The sequence below is a fragment of the Chiroxiphia lanceolata genome, chromosome W (genome assembly GCF_009829145.1).
Source record: "Chiroxiphia lanceolata isolate bChiLan1 chromosome W, bChiLan1.pri, whole genome shotgun sequence".
NCBI classification, from domain to species: domain Eukaryota; kingdom Metazoa; phylum Chordata; class Aves; order Passeriformes; family Pipridae; genus Chiroxiphia; species Chiroxiphia lanceolata.
The window spans coordinates 1,593,510-1,606,929 of record NC_045670.1 but is presented as its reverse complement, the minus strand read 5'-3'; the positions used below and the strand labels follow the sequence as shown (position 1 = coordinate 1,606,929).

Below are 13,420 nucleotides of genomic sequence, written 5' to 3'. Positions count from 1 at the left end.
GAACCATCTGGATGCAATCCTGTGCAATGTGCTCTAGGATGACCCTGCTTGAGCAGGGATGTGGGACCAGATGACCCACTGGGGTCCCTTCCAAGTTTACCCATTCTGTGATTCTATGATCCTGAGTCACCATCCCTGGAGACATTTGCAAGACATATGGATAAGGCACTTAGGGACATGGTTTAGTGGTGGACTTAACAGTATTAGGTTAATGGTTGGACTGGATGATCTTAAAGGTCTTTTCCAACCTCAATGATCCTATGATTTTATGATTCTTTCCCAGCTCTCTCACCATCTGCTCCTGTGGGAGATGCTCTGATCCCTTCATCACTGCAGTGGGTCTTCGTTGAACTTGATACAGTATTTCCATGTCTTTCTTGTACCAGGGAGACCAGAACTGGACACACATGTGGCCTCACCAGTGCTGAGTAGAGAGGAAGGATTACCTCCCTCAGCCTCCTGTCAACACTGTTCTTAATGCAGCTCAGGATACTATTGGCCTCCTTTGCTGCAAGGGCACATTACTGGTTCACATTCAGTTTTTCTACCATGACTCCCATGCCCTTCTCTGCAAAGCTGCTTTCCAGACAGTGAGACCTAGCTTCTACTGGTGCATCATGTTATTCCTACCCAGGGGCAGGACTTGGCATTTCCCTTTGGTGGACTGCATGAGGTTCCTGTCTGTCCATTTCTCCAGCCTGTTGAAGTCCTTCTGAAGGTACAACAGCCACCTAGTCTATCACACACTCCTCCCAATTCTGTATCATCTGAAAACTTGCTGAGGGTGCACTCAATGTCACAATGTCCAGTTCATTAATGAAGTTGTTAAACAGTATTGGCCTGAGGATCACTCCAGGGGAACACCACTAGAGGTTGGTCTCCAGCTAGACTTTATGCTTCTGATCACAGCCATCTGGGCCTGGCAGTTTAACCAGTTTTCAGTCCACCTCACTGTCCACTAACCTAACCTGTACTTTGTCAGCTTGTCTATGAGGATGTTGAGACTATCGAAAGCCTTGCTAAAGTGAAGATAAAGAGCTGGCAGGTTGGTCAAGCATCATTTTCCTTTTGTAAATCCATGGTGACTACTCCAAATCACTCTGTGTCCTTTATGTGCCAGGAAATGGCTTCCAGGATTATTTTCTCCATCATCTTCACAGGAATAGAGGTGAGGTTGACCAGCCTGTATTTCCTCAGATGTCATTTGCTTTCTTCCAGTCCTCAGGAACCTCCCCTATCCTTGAAGCTGTACATGACTTGATGGGACAGGTCCCTGAGAAACCTGATCTAATTACACTTGCTTTGAGCAGAGGGTTGGACTAGATCACCTCTGGAGGTCCCTTACAACCTAAAGTTTTCTATGGTAAATTATCAGTCATACTCATCATGGCTGGGCTTCGCGAACGAAGATTTGGGAAGGCTTTATCCACATTTGTTACAGGCACGTTGGTGACTTATGAGGCCAATACGTGACAGACATATCCGGTTGCAAAAGGCACAACAGAAAGACTCCTTAGATGGTGTATTCCGCAAGACACGGTTCTTTCTGGAGGTCCCTTACAACCTAAAGTTTTCTATGGTAAATTATCAGTCATACTAAAATACAGCTTACTAGTGGATGAAATAGGACTACAAGTTATGTCGTGTCAGCCAGCTCCTCCTTCCATCTCCTTTTAAGGTACTATCTATAAATAAAATTATTAGCAGTTATATCAGGAAAATCATATAGACATCATCTCCTGTATGGAAATAACTTTTTTGGGCTGTTTATCCAGTCAGTATTTTTATTTTTGCTTTGTTTTGTTTTTTAAAGTTCTTTTTCCCAGACAACCACGCATTTTGGGTCTTTGTAAGTTTGTATGTCTGCCACCACACTTGCTTCTTTCCACCCACTGGTTCTTGGCTCTTGCCTTTCCAGTCACTTCCACCAGCTCTTTATCTAAGACCAGAATCCTTTCCTGTTTACTGGATCACAGTTTCACTTTTCTTAACCAGTCAACTCATGTTTTCCTTTCCTCCTCACTGACTGGGCCTAGTTGTTGTTTTCATGTGCAAATGATCTCTTGGGATGGCTTGAGGGTTGTGTTAGAATCGGACTAGCACATGACCATAAAAGGAGAATGAAAGAATATCCATGTTAATAATAATTTTCCATTTCCACCACAGGTTTAGTACTTGCTCCTTTCTCTGTTTTAATAGGATAACTTCCTTCAGCCATACATCCTAGGCCCTGTATATGGAATGGAATAGACTCTTTGTTAATAGATTGGATACTAGAACCCAAAGTTCATATAATTAATAGCAGAAGCAGCAGCTGCAAGGAGATACCCCATTTAGGGCCATCTGAAGCACATCCTTTGGAGCAATTAACATATAAATAGGATAAAACAAACATAATCCTCTGCTTAATATATTTGAACTATAAAGTTGGACAAAATGTCATGAACTGCAATAAACCACACACTCCCAACATCACTGCCCAGTTTCAAGTCCATGATTGAAAGAGCAGAAGTACTAGAGCTTTTAAAAGAAAAACTTATAAAAATGTGGATGAAGAAATGTTTTCTTTTGTCTCAAAAGTTCAGTGTCTTTGGTTGACATTTTTCAAAAAGAAGTTAGCCTAATAAGGCATTCTACATCGATATCTTCAGTCTTTGATTACAGTTTAACAATGTTATGAGTGACTTGCAGTTTTTGCAGTATCTTAAACAAGGACACATTGGTCATTCTTAATAATAAGCATGTCTTAACAGACCCATTTAGGACAGAAGATTGATTAGTCATTATAAGACCAAAGAAAATGAAGGAACAAGAGAGTGTGTGGGAAAAGATTATCTGAAGAATGAATTTGGCAAAATATATCAGTGGAGAGGATGCTGCAAGTGTTAACATCAGTCTCAGAACACAATAGAGTTGTTGACTTCTTTTGTGTCAATGCCAGATTATCATCAATAAATACATATTTGCTGTCACCAAGCAAGTTTTCTACACGCGTTTTGCTTCTTCCTTAACCTTATAACATATCAAAGGTTTCAAGGGGATATATTTAGAGGTAACTGGGAAAAGAGGGAGGGAAGGTTGTCCCTGAGCAACTTGGAAGTTAGCCCTACTCTGTGTGTGTGTGTGTTTTACCATATAACCTCTAGAGGTCTCTTTTGACCTAAATTATTCTACAATTTTAAGTTTGCACATGGGAGAAAAGAACTCGATGGCCAAAAAGCATATTCATTGAAGCAAGCAAAGCACAGGAAATAGAAGAGTCTAAGAGAGAAACAAAAGGACATATTCTCCTTCCTCTACCTTCCTTCCTTTGGAAAAACAATAAATATGTATATCATTGCACTTAAAACAATAAAGAAATTACATAACCATTTTCTGTAAGTAACGACTACAGTTGCCTCAGCAATTTAGGAAATTGCCAGTAGAATTTAAACTAGAAGAGTAGAGGTCCACATGAAGACTTCTTTATAACACAGATGATAATATTATGACAAATTTAGATCATCCTTCCTATCAGCATAACTTAAAACTTGTCCATAAACTTAAGTTTCTTCCCCAAACAACAAAATACTGCATATATAGCTTCACACTATGTCCAACCATAAAAATTACCCAAATTCCTTTTAGATTAATTCAAGTGATGTGAATTCAACTTGATTTCACTCAAATAATGAATTAATATGACCAAAAAAAAGGTTTTTGTTCAAACATTTTTCTTTGCTAGATAAAATACAGTAGCCCATATGATGTCATTAAAAGAGTGTGCATTTAACTTCATATTTTGGTAAACATTCTAATTTAGATCAATAGCCAACTTACATAGTTCCATTTGTGTAGACTGTGTCACTTCCTTCCACATACTGAACCTGGGCTGGGTAGACATGCTGTACCTGTTGCACAGTCTGTACTTGCTGTACCTGCAAACAAGAACACCAGAAATATAGGATAGTTTACCTTATATAAAGAATAACTAGTGTTTCAGTGCATCTAATGGTTTCTAAACAATACTCTCCATCACAGGACATCCCTGTTCTCACAATTACAGAGAATGTAATATTGTGCTGCAAGTCTGTAATATGCTAAGTGAAGTATTAACATTGGAGATGTAGGTCCTTGAGAGTATGGGTATTTTCAATGCCAAAGAGAGAACCATCTAGAAAGAACAAGAACTATGTACTTTACTCCAGGCGTAGGAACTATATTTAGGAAGGAAGAAAATTTTATTTGGTCATCTATATGCTGATTTTCTGTATTTTTTCAACTCTAATTAAACTCTATACAATACAAGCCTCTAAATCACAACTTATATGTGCTGTTAACAGGCAAACTCTGACCTGTCAGAGGAGGTCCTAAAAAATTCAGTGTAATCCTAGAAGAGTCTGGTTCTCATGCATGTGATGCATCATCACATGTCTTCAAGGTGAACTGCTCTGGCAGATGTGCTCTGAAGTGGAGGATTGCACTAGGAGAGCTTTCCAAAACCAGGTAAAACTGTGAAGCTAGCTCATAGAGAGAGAGGGTACCCCAGCCCCTGCCAGAGGGGGAAGTGTTAAGACCTTGATGAGTGGCAGCTCTGACTCAGCTTGGGTGGGGCCAGGAGTTAAGGCAGCCAACACCTACATGTACAAAAGACACACCCAAGGAGCACGAGTGACAAGGAGTGGGGTAAATAGGGCAGGCAAACAGGGTGTGGCTGTCATGGTTTAGGAATGGTATTCCCCAATTTAGTGCTCCCACTGAAACCACACTGCCATTCCCCCCCCCTTCCAATTGGAGGCACAAAAGGCATAGATCATGGGTTGAGATAAGAACAATTTAATGGAAATAGCAATGAGATAAGAAAACAAACAATAACAGCAACAATATTAATAACAAAAGGTATAAGCAAAAGAAACTATTTACACGGAAAACCTCCAACAATAAACAAATACTGGACAGCTTCCCCCACCACTGTTTTCTCAACTGGAAGGAACACCCTTCTCAGAAGCGAGAGTCCCTTTCCCACACTCCCTGGCAATGATGTGAGGTGGTATTGAATAACATTAGGGTCCTGGCTATGGCCCCTCACAGCTACTGAAAAAAATTAACCCTGTCCTGGACAGAACCATCCCAAGGCATGGTGTATCAGCCAGGGTAGGTGTGGCGGTTTGCACAGCAGTTCACGCAAGAAGGGCATGCAGGGAGGGCACAGTCCCCCTACCAACTCAGGACATAAGCCCAATTAGTGGTCATCAGTGGGTTTAGGAAATGCAGTTCTTCCTGACCAACCTGATCTCCTTTTATGACCAGGTGACCCATCTAGTGCATGGGGGGAAAGCTGAGGATGTAGTCTGCCTGGACTTCAGCAAAGCCTTTGATACTGCCTCCCACGGCATTCTCCTGGAAAAGTTGGCAGTCTACAGCTTAGACTGGTGCACTCTTCTCTGGGTTAAGAACTGGCTGGATGGTCAGGCCCAGAGAGTGGTGGTGAATGGTGTTGCCTCCAGTTGTCGTCCAGTCACTAGTGGAGTTCTCCAGGGCTCAGTATTGGACTGTCCTGTTTAATATCTTTATTGATGATCTGGACAAGGGGATTGAGTCTACTATCGGCAAATTCACAGACGACACTAAGTTGGGTAAGAGTGTCGATCTGCTGGACGGTAGGAAGGCTCTGCAGAGAGATCTGAACAGGCTGAGGCCAACAGTATGAAGTTCAACAAGGCCAAGTGCCGGGACCTGCATTTCCGTGACAATAAGCCCATTCAGCACTACAGGCTTGGGGAAGAGTGGCTGGAAAGGGGTGAGACAGAAAAGGACCTGGAGGTGCTGGCTGACAGCCAACTGAACATGAGCCAGCAGTGTACCCAGGTGGCCAAGAAGGCCAATGGCATCCTGGTTTGTATCAGAAATAGTGTGGTCAGGAGGACTAGGGAAGGGATTGTCCCTCTGTACTTGGCACTGGTGAGGCCGCACCTCAAGCACTGTGTTCAGTTTTGGGTGCTTTCACTGCAAGAAAAACATTGAGATGCTGGAGCCTGTCCAGAGAATGGCAACAAAGCTATTGAAGGTTCTAGAGAATAAGTCATATGAGGACCGGCTGAGGGAGCTGGGGTTGTTTACGCTGGAGAAAAGGCGGCTCATGGGAGACCTTATTGCTCTCTACAACTACCTGAAAGGAGGTTGTAGTGAGGTGGGGGTCGGCCTCTTCTCCCAGGCAACTAGCAGCAGGATGAGAGGACATAGCCACGAGTTGCACTAGGGAGGTTCAGATTGGACATCAGGAATAATTTCTTCACGGAAAGGGTTGTTAAGCATTGGAATGGACTGCTGTTTTGGGTCTGGCCGAGATGGAGTTCATTTCCCCCATAGCAGCCCTCACAGTGCTATGCTTTGCATTGGTAGCTAGAAGGATGTTGATAACACACTAATGTTTTGGCTGCTGCTGAGCACAGTATCAGCGTTGTAACATTCCTCCCAGGAGGGGACACAAGTAGGTCAGCTGACTCAAACTAACCAAAGGGATATTCCATACCATATGATGTCAGTTCAGATATAAAAGCTAAGGAGAGGAACAGGAAGGGGGACATTTGTTGTTTCCAATGGCTGCCTGCTAAGAAACCATTACGTGTGCTGAAGCCCTACTTCTTGGGAAGTGGCCAGACATTGCTGCTGATGGGAAGTAGAGAATAAAATCTTGTCATTTTTCGCTTTGCTTTTGCAAATGCAAGCTTTTGCTTTGCTTTTGTTTTTGCTTTGATAAACTGCCTTATCCCAACCCACAAGTTGTTTTCCATCTTACTCTCTCTCTCCTTTACAGCTGGGGAGTGATAGAGCAGCTGGGTGGGCACCTGGCATCCAGCCAAGGTCAACCCACCACAACTGCCCAGGGGGGTGATGGAGTCACCATCCCTGGAGGTGTTCAAGAAACAACTGGACATGGCACTTAGTGCCATGATCTAGTTTATGAGGTGATGATTGGTCAAAAGTTGAACTCAATGATCTTAGAGGTCTTTTCCAGCCTAAACGATTCTGTGATTCATTGCTCTCCCAGAAGAAACCTAGCTATGGTTTCCACTCTCCAGAAAGCTATCACCAGAACTCATGTGGCGACTCAGAGCTCCTGTGTAAACATGCAGCTGTCCAGGCCTCAGGCTGCAGGCAGTGTCAGAGCTTGTCACTGGTATCAGAAGGCAGCAGAGGTAACACCTGTGTGAGGGGAGACGGATGACCTGCTCGACCTGGTGGCAAAGCTGAAAGAGGAAGTAGAAAGGTTAGGAGTTACAGGGAGCATGAGAGGGGGATAGACTGGTGGAGTCACTCTACCATCCCTGAGACAAATGCACTGGATGGACACATCACAAGAAACAGAGGATCCTCTACCCTCTCGCCACCAGGCAGAAGAGGACCTAAGAGATGGGAGGGAATGGAAACAGGTCCCTGCTCAGGGAAGCAGGTGAATCACCTCCTGGCCCACCTCACCTTCCCAGATAACCCTACACAATAGGGAGGAGGCTCCTTTTCTGCCATGTGGCTTTCCAGTCACTCTTCCCCAAGCCTTTAGTGTTGGAACTTAATCTGTCTACTGCTGTAAAAGTCAATACATCAGGAACAAAAGGAGGGCCAAGGAGAATCTCCATCCTTTAGTGGATAGGGAGGGAACATAGTGATTAGGAAAAGACTGAGGTACTTAATGCATTCTTTGCCTCAGTCTTTAATAACAAGACCAGTTGTCCTTGAGGTACCTAGCCCCCTGAGCTGGAAGACAGAGACAAGGACCAGAATGAAGCCCCCGCATTCCAGGAGGAATGCAACAAGTACAGGGCAACCAGGGGATCAGGCCCAGTCAGCAGGGGTTCATGAAAGGCAAGTCCTGCTTGACTAACCTGATCTTCTATGACAAGGTGACCTGCTTAGTGGATGAAGGAAAGGCTGTTTGCAGACAACACCAAGTTGGGTGGGAGTCTTGATCTGCCTGAGAGTAGGAAGGATCTACAGAGGAGTCTGGACAGGCTGGATTGATGGACCAAGGTAAATTGTATGACGTTCAACAAGGTTAAGTGCCGGGTCCTGCACTTGGGTCACAACAACCCCCTGCAATGCTACAGGCTGGGGAAGAGTAGCTGGAAAGCTGCCAAGTGGAAAAGGACCTGGGGGTGCTGGATGACAGCCAGATGAACATGAGGCACCAGTGTGCCCAGGTGGCCAAAAAGGCCAATGGCATCTTGGCCTGTATTGAAAATAGTGTGGCCAGCAGGACTAGTACAGTAATCATCCCTCGTACTCGGCACTGGTGAGGCCGCACCTCAAATACTGTGTTCAGTTTTGGGCCCCTCACTTCAAGAAAGATATTGAGGTGCTGGAGTATGTCCAAAGAAGGGCAATGAAGCTGGTCTTATGAGGAGAAGCTGAGGGAAATGTGGTTGTTTAGTCTGGAGAAAAGGAGGCTTGGGGGGACCTTATCGCTCTCTACAACTACCTGAAAGGAGGTTGTAGCGAGGTGGAGGTTGGCCTCTCCTCCCAGGTAACAAGTGACAGGATGAGAGGAAAAGGCCTTGAGTTGTGCCAGGGCGTGTTTAGATTGGATATTAGGAAAAAATTTCTTCACTGAAAGGGTGGTCAAGCACTGGAACAAGCTGCCCATGGAAGTGGTTTAATCACCATCCCTGGAGGTATTTAAAAGATGTGTAGATGTAGAGCTTAGGAGACATGGTTTAGTGGTGGGCTTGGCAGTGTTGGATTCGATGATCTTAAAGGCCCTTTCCAACTTAAATTATTCTTTGATTCTAAGATCTACAAGAGCTCTTCAATAACATTTTAGTTAGAACACATTCATCATCCTCACTATAGTCTGTAAAATTCCTATCCCCTCCTTTTCCACCATTACTCATATACTTTAAGACAAGATACTAAACTACATTGTTAAGTATTGGCAGTAGTCTGGAGGTGCTCAAGAAATTGGGAAGGGGCACAGCTGGGACACCTGAACCCAGCTAACCAAAGTGATATTCCTTACCCTTATGATGCCGGGTCCTGCACTTTGGCCACAACAACCCCATGCAGCACTACAGGCTGGGGGCAGAGTGGCTGGAGAGCAGCCAGGCAGAGAGGGACTTGGGAGTTTGGATTGACAGGAAGCTGAACATGAGCCAGCAGTGTGCCCAGGTTCCCCCTTTTCCTTGCAATTTATTATGATTACTCTTTAATTATTAAACTTCTTATCTCAACCCACGAGCTTTTCTTTTGGTGCAGTTATAACCACAACCAGCAGGGGATGTTGGCACGCCTCAGGAGGCAGGGGCTGCAGTGCCTCACTCACAGTCACCCGGTGGCGCTGTTGGGCCTCTGAGAGATGCAGATGGAGGGGGGAAACAAAGGGAGCAGTTTGCCAACCTCCAGATGAGCTCACGTGGCAAATGGTATATCTCAGCTGTGGTAGCTGGTCTGAGACCCAAGGCGAGCCCTCCCACAGGGACTATCTTGCTATATCCCAAAATGGGGGTGGTTGGAAGCCCCTCCTCAGGCAGTGCCAGCCCCAGGCAGTCCACGCCAGGCCCGGGGCTGTAGAGGTGGCAGCTGGCAAGGGACAGAGGTGCCAGTCCATCCAGCAAAGAGCAGGGAGACCAGGGGACAAATGAGAGCTCCTTTGGTCCTCAGCAGCTCTGAGGGGCATCCAGGCAGTGGGCAGAGGTGAAACCGGGACCTTCCTCGGGGCTCAAAGAAGCTAATGACCCAGCCAAAAAAAAAAAATTAATCCGGAGACCCTCTCTCCACACCCTTCCCTCAGTCAGGGGAAAAGTCCAGTCCCCAGGAAAAAAATCAAAAAACAACTCACCTCCCCCTACAGTCTCCCAAAGCCATTAGTTTGGAATGTGGGACTATCAGCTAGCTAATCCTTTTCTGTGTGGCTCCATGCTGGCCATCCTTCCAGGCCAGGGGAATTCAGTCAGCTAGTTCCCTTCCCCCTTCCATTGCTCAACACCTTTCTTTCCCAGTGGTAAAGGGAAAAAATTCAAAGCAGGATTATTTTTTTTCTTAAAAGAAAAACAAACTATGACAGTCGTTTATGAAGATGTTGAAGAGCACTGGGCCTAAAATGGAGTCCTGTGGAACCCCACTAGTGATAGGTCGCCAGCCTGATGTTATCCCATTCACTATTACCCTTTGTACCTGACCTGTGAGCCAGTTGCTCACACACCGCATGACATGTTTATCCAGCTGTGTGCTGGACATTTTGTCCAGAAGGATCCTGTGAGACACAGCATCAAAAGCTTTTTCTCAACACTTATCCTTTGCCACCTATCCTTTTCTCTCTAAACCAGTATCTCCTTCATATCCTGCCCTAATCACTGAAAAATCATCTGTGTTGGCTTTTGTGGGAAATAAATAAGGTGGTTTTATTACAAGCAAGGATTTCCATGGTTACCTCGTGTTGAGATACCTGGAGGTCATTTTATTTGGGGAGATTGAAGAGCCATTTTATGGTCAGGAGCTGGTGAGTTGCATGTTGTTCTGGTCACTGTTACTTACTGCTGCTTACTGCTTTGTTTACTGTTCTTATTGTTCTGGCCACTGCTTTACTTACTGTTCTTGTTGTTCTGATCACTGTTAGGCAAATGGGAAAGCATGTAAGGCAGCGAGACCAATTTGGGCTTGCTGCCAAGGGACCATGTGGCCGAGGGCAGGGAAACAACCTGATAGGTGCATGAGGACAACCAATGGACTGCACCAGAAAGGAAAGATTGCCTTTTAAGGAAGAAAACAAGGGCTGGCATGGGAGGAGCGAGGGAGTGTTTATGTAAATCAAGAGACCTTAAAAAGGGCTCATCCCTCCCATTCGGATGTGCTCAAACCAGGTCATGAGTTCAGTGCACCCAGAGCGCTGTCAATAAAGTTCTTTGTTTCACTTTATTTGACCATCTTCAAAATTTTAATTAGAGATATTTCTCACACTTTCACTACATAGCATCACCTTTTCAGTCTAAACAAAATATTGCAGCAAACTCCTCTTCCTTGGCCACGCTGATCCCCTAACATTCCTTTCTGACACCTTACTTCAGTTATACTTTCAAAATAAGACTCAACTAAAAAAATACAATTCAATAGAATCACAAAATACTCCAAAATACAGATGAAATATTCAGTGAAACAGAACTATTGGAAATAATAACAGAAAAAATAAGTAATATCCTATTGAAAATATATACTGATATAAACTATATCTAGTTTTTAAAAGTTTGAAGCAAAGCTTAGAAGAATTAACCACAGTAATCCTCATAGAAAGCTTTACTAAGTCCAAGCACCACAGAAGCTTAATTTACAAAGTTAGCACAATAATACAAAGACCTTTTTACACCACAAGGAGGAACGGTTTTAAACTAAAAGAGGAGCAAATACACAAAGATAAGCATTTAAATTCATGTTAAGTGCCCAGTTCTTGAATGTTTTGCTGAAACACTGGGTTTTTTTGGGGAGGGGGGGGTTGGCAGGGTGTTTTAAAAAAAAGCAAATGTATTCCAAGGTACATTAGAAATAAAAGTGATATTAATGGAATTATGATGCATTATGAATTGAGTCTGTATACCAGGAAAAATTATTAGTGAAATGTATGAGGCTTTTAAACAGCATTGCAAAGAACATGCAGAAAAACATCATCACCTTAAATTTTAAAACTAAACTTAACACAATGCTAGATTTTTTAGTTTAGACAACAGCACAGAAATAGACATAATTTAACAAGTTATTCTCAGTTTTAATATTGTTGATTTTGAAACTGTAAAGTCAATTTATATTGAAAAAGAACATCAGATTTCACCCAAAGAACCTAAAACAGTGACAGCTGAATGGAGGGGAAGTGGAAAGGGAGATACTGATCTCTTCTTCCTGGTATCCTGTGACTGGATGAGTGGGAATAGTTCAAAGATGCATCAGGGAAGGTTCAGACTTGATATTAGGAAACATTCCTTTACTGAGAAGGTGGTCAAACACTGGAACAGGCTTCCTAGAGAGGTGGTTGATGCCCCAAGCCTGTCAGTGTTTAAGAGGTATTTGGACAATGCCCTTAATACTATGCTTTTGGTCAGCCCCGAAGTGGTCAGGCAGCTGGACTAGACAATCATTGTAAATCTCTTCTAACTGGAACAAATAATTAAAAAAAAAAAAGCTAAATTACACATACTAAAGGAGTCTTGGACTAAAGTCATGGCTTTTCACATTCAGTTCCTGTTTTCCAACTCCCACTTCCCTCCTCAGTCTCCCCATGCACCACACTCTCCAATGTTGGTGGGGCTGCATAGGTGATTAATCATGTCACAGAAGTGTGTGCTGAGCTGACTGCTTCAGAAGCCCCTTTAATTCTCTGGCAAATCCAAATTATGCATTACTTAAGGTTTTACTTCATAAACTTTTCTGCAGTTGCTCAAGAACCTGCAGGGAGTTCAGCTTAGAAGTACAGAATTGCATTCCTTTTGTATTTTACATCTTTATTGTATTTATTTCAAAAATTCCATATTCCTTTCAAAAGAATAAATGTGAAGATTTAATAAATTAATGTAATTTTTATGAGATATTGCAAACATTTCATAGTAATCTACTTTTAGAATCATGCGTATATATTTCTGATGGTTGACAAATATTCTAGTTCAAGAAATAAACCCTGAAAACTGCATGTCTGCTTATGTAGCTATTTTAGTTCCATCAAAATAAAATTGAATAAAACAGTGGAAAGGAATTGGTTTTGCAGCCTTGTACAAAATCAGTTCTTTACTACACCTATTGAAATGCATCATTATGTCTTGCCAGGGTTTTTTGTTTACCCAAAATTAACAGATACCTACCTGTTGCTGAACCGGTACCTGCTGTACTACCTGTGTGGGCACTGCTGCCTGGCCAGCCACAGATGCCTGTAAAGTCACAGTCGAACCTGTATCTGACCCAGTCTCTGATGTCTGCATCGTGGTCTCTGAATAAAATTAAAATGTAAAATTAAAAGTTCAGCACAAACTTATTTGCTTTTTGTCACTTATTCAGATCTTAAAAGAACCATATTCACCCAAAATCAAATCTGGGGATTAGCTAAAGATTATTTCATGTACTATTACATGAGTACATGGAGATAATTTATTTTTCCTTTTTTAAAAATGCTGCTTTGGCCTAAAATATTAGAAATTTCATATTATATATTATTGCTTTGTCTAATCTAAGGTCTACTTAGAACTTGCAACATGCCAAGAAGAGAATAAGCTTTGGGCTTCGTGATTTTTTTCTAACAGTTTACAGTCTGATCCATAATAGCAAATATGTTTATCGAGTTAGAAGCAAGGTGCACACAAACCTATTTACTGCTTTGAGGTAAAGAACTCTTAGAAAACCATCCATTCACAGGCTTTATTCTTCTCTAACTACACTTGTATACATTATCTGCAACTATTGTTAAATTTTGAGA

General features: G+C 42.9%; 1 protein-coding gene across 1 annotated transcript in view; it reads right to left on the bottom strand.

The window, feature by feature from the left end:
• Positions 1–12,929, bottom strand: part of LOC116780087 (transcription factor RFX3-like) — a 102,122-nt gene extending 89,193 nt beyond the window's left edge. The window contains exons 1-2 of the mRNA XM_032674569.1: positions 12,813–12,929; positions 3,820–3,917 (exon numbers count right to left, since the gene is read on the bottom strand). Of these exons, the coding sequence (XP_032530460.1) occupies positions 3,820–3,917; positions 12,813–12,929 (215 nt within the window). The remainder of the gene's footprint in view (positions 1–3,819; positions 3,918–12,812) is intronic.
• Between the last annotated feature and the right edge of the window lie 491 nt (positions 12,930–13,420).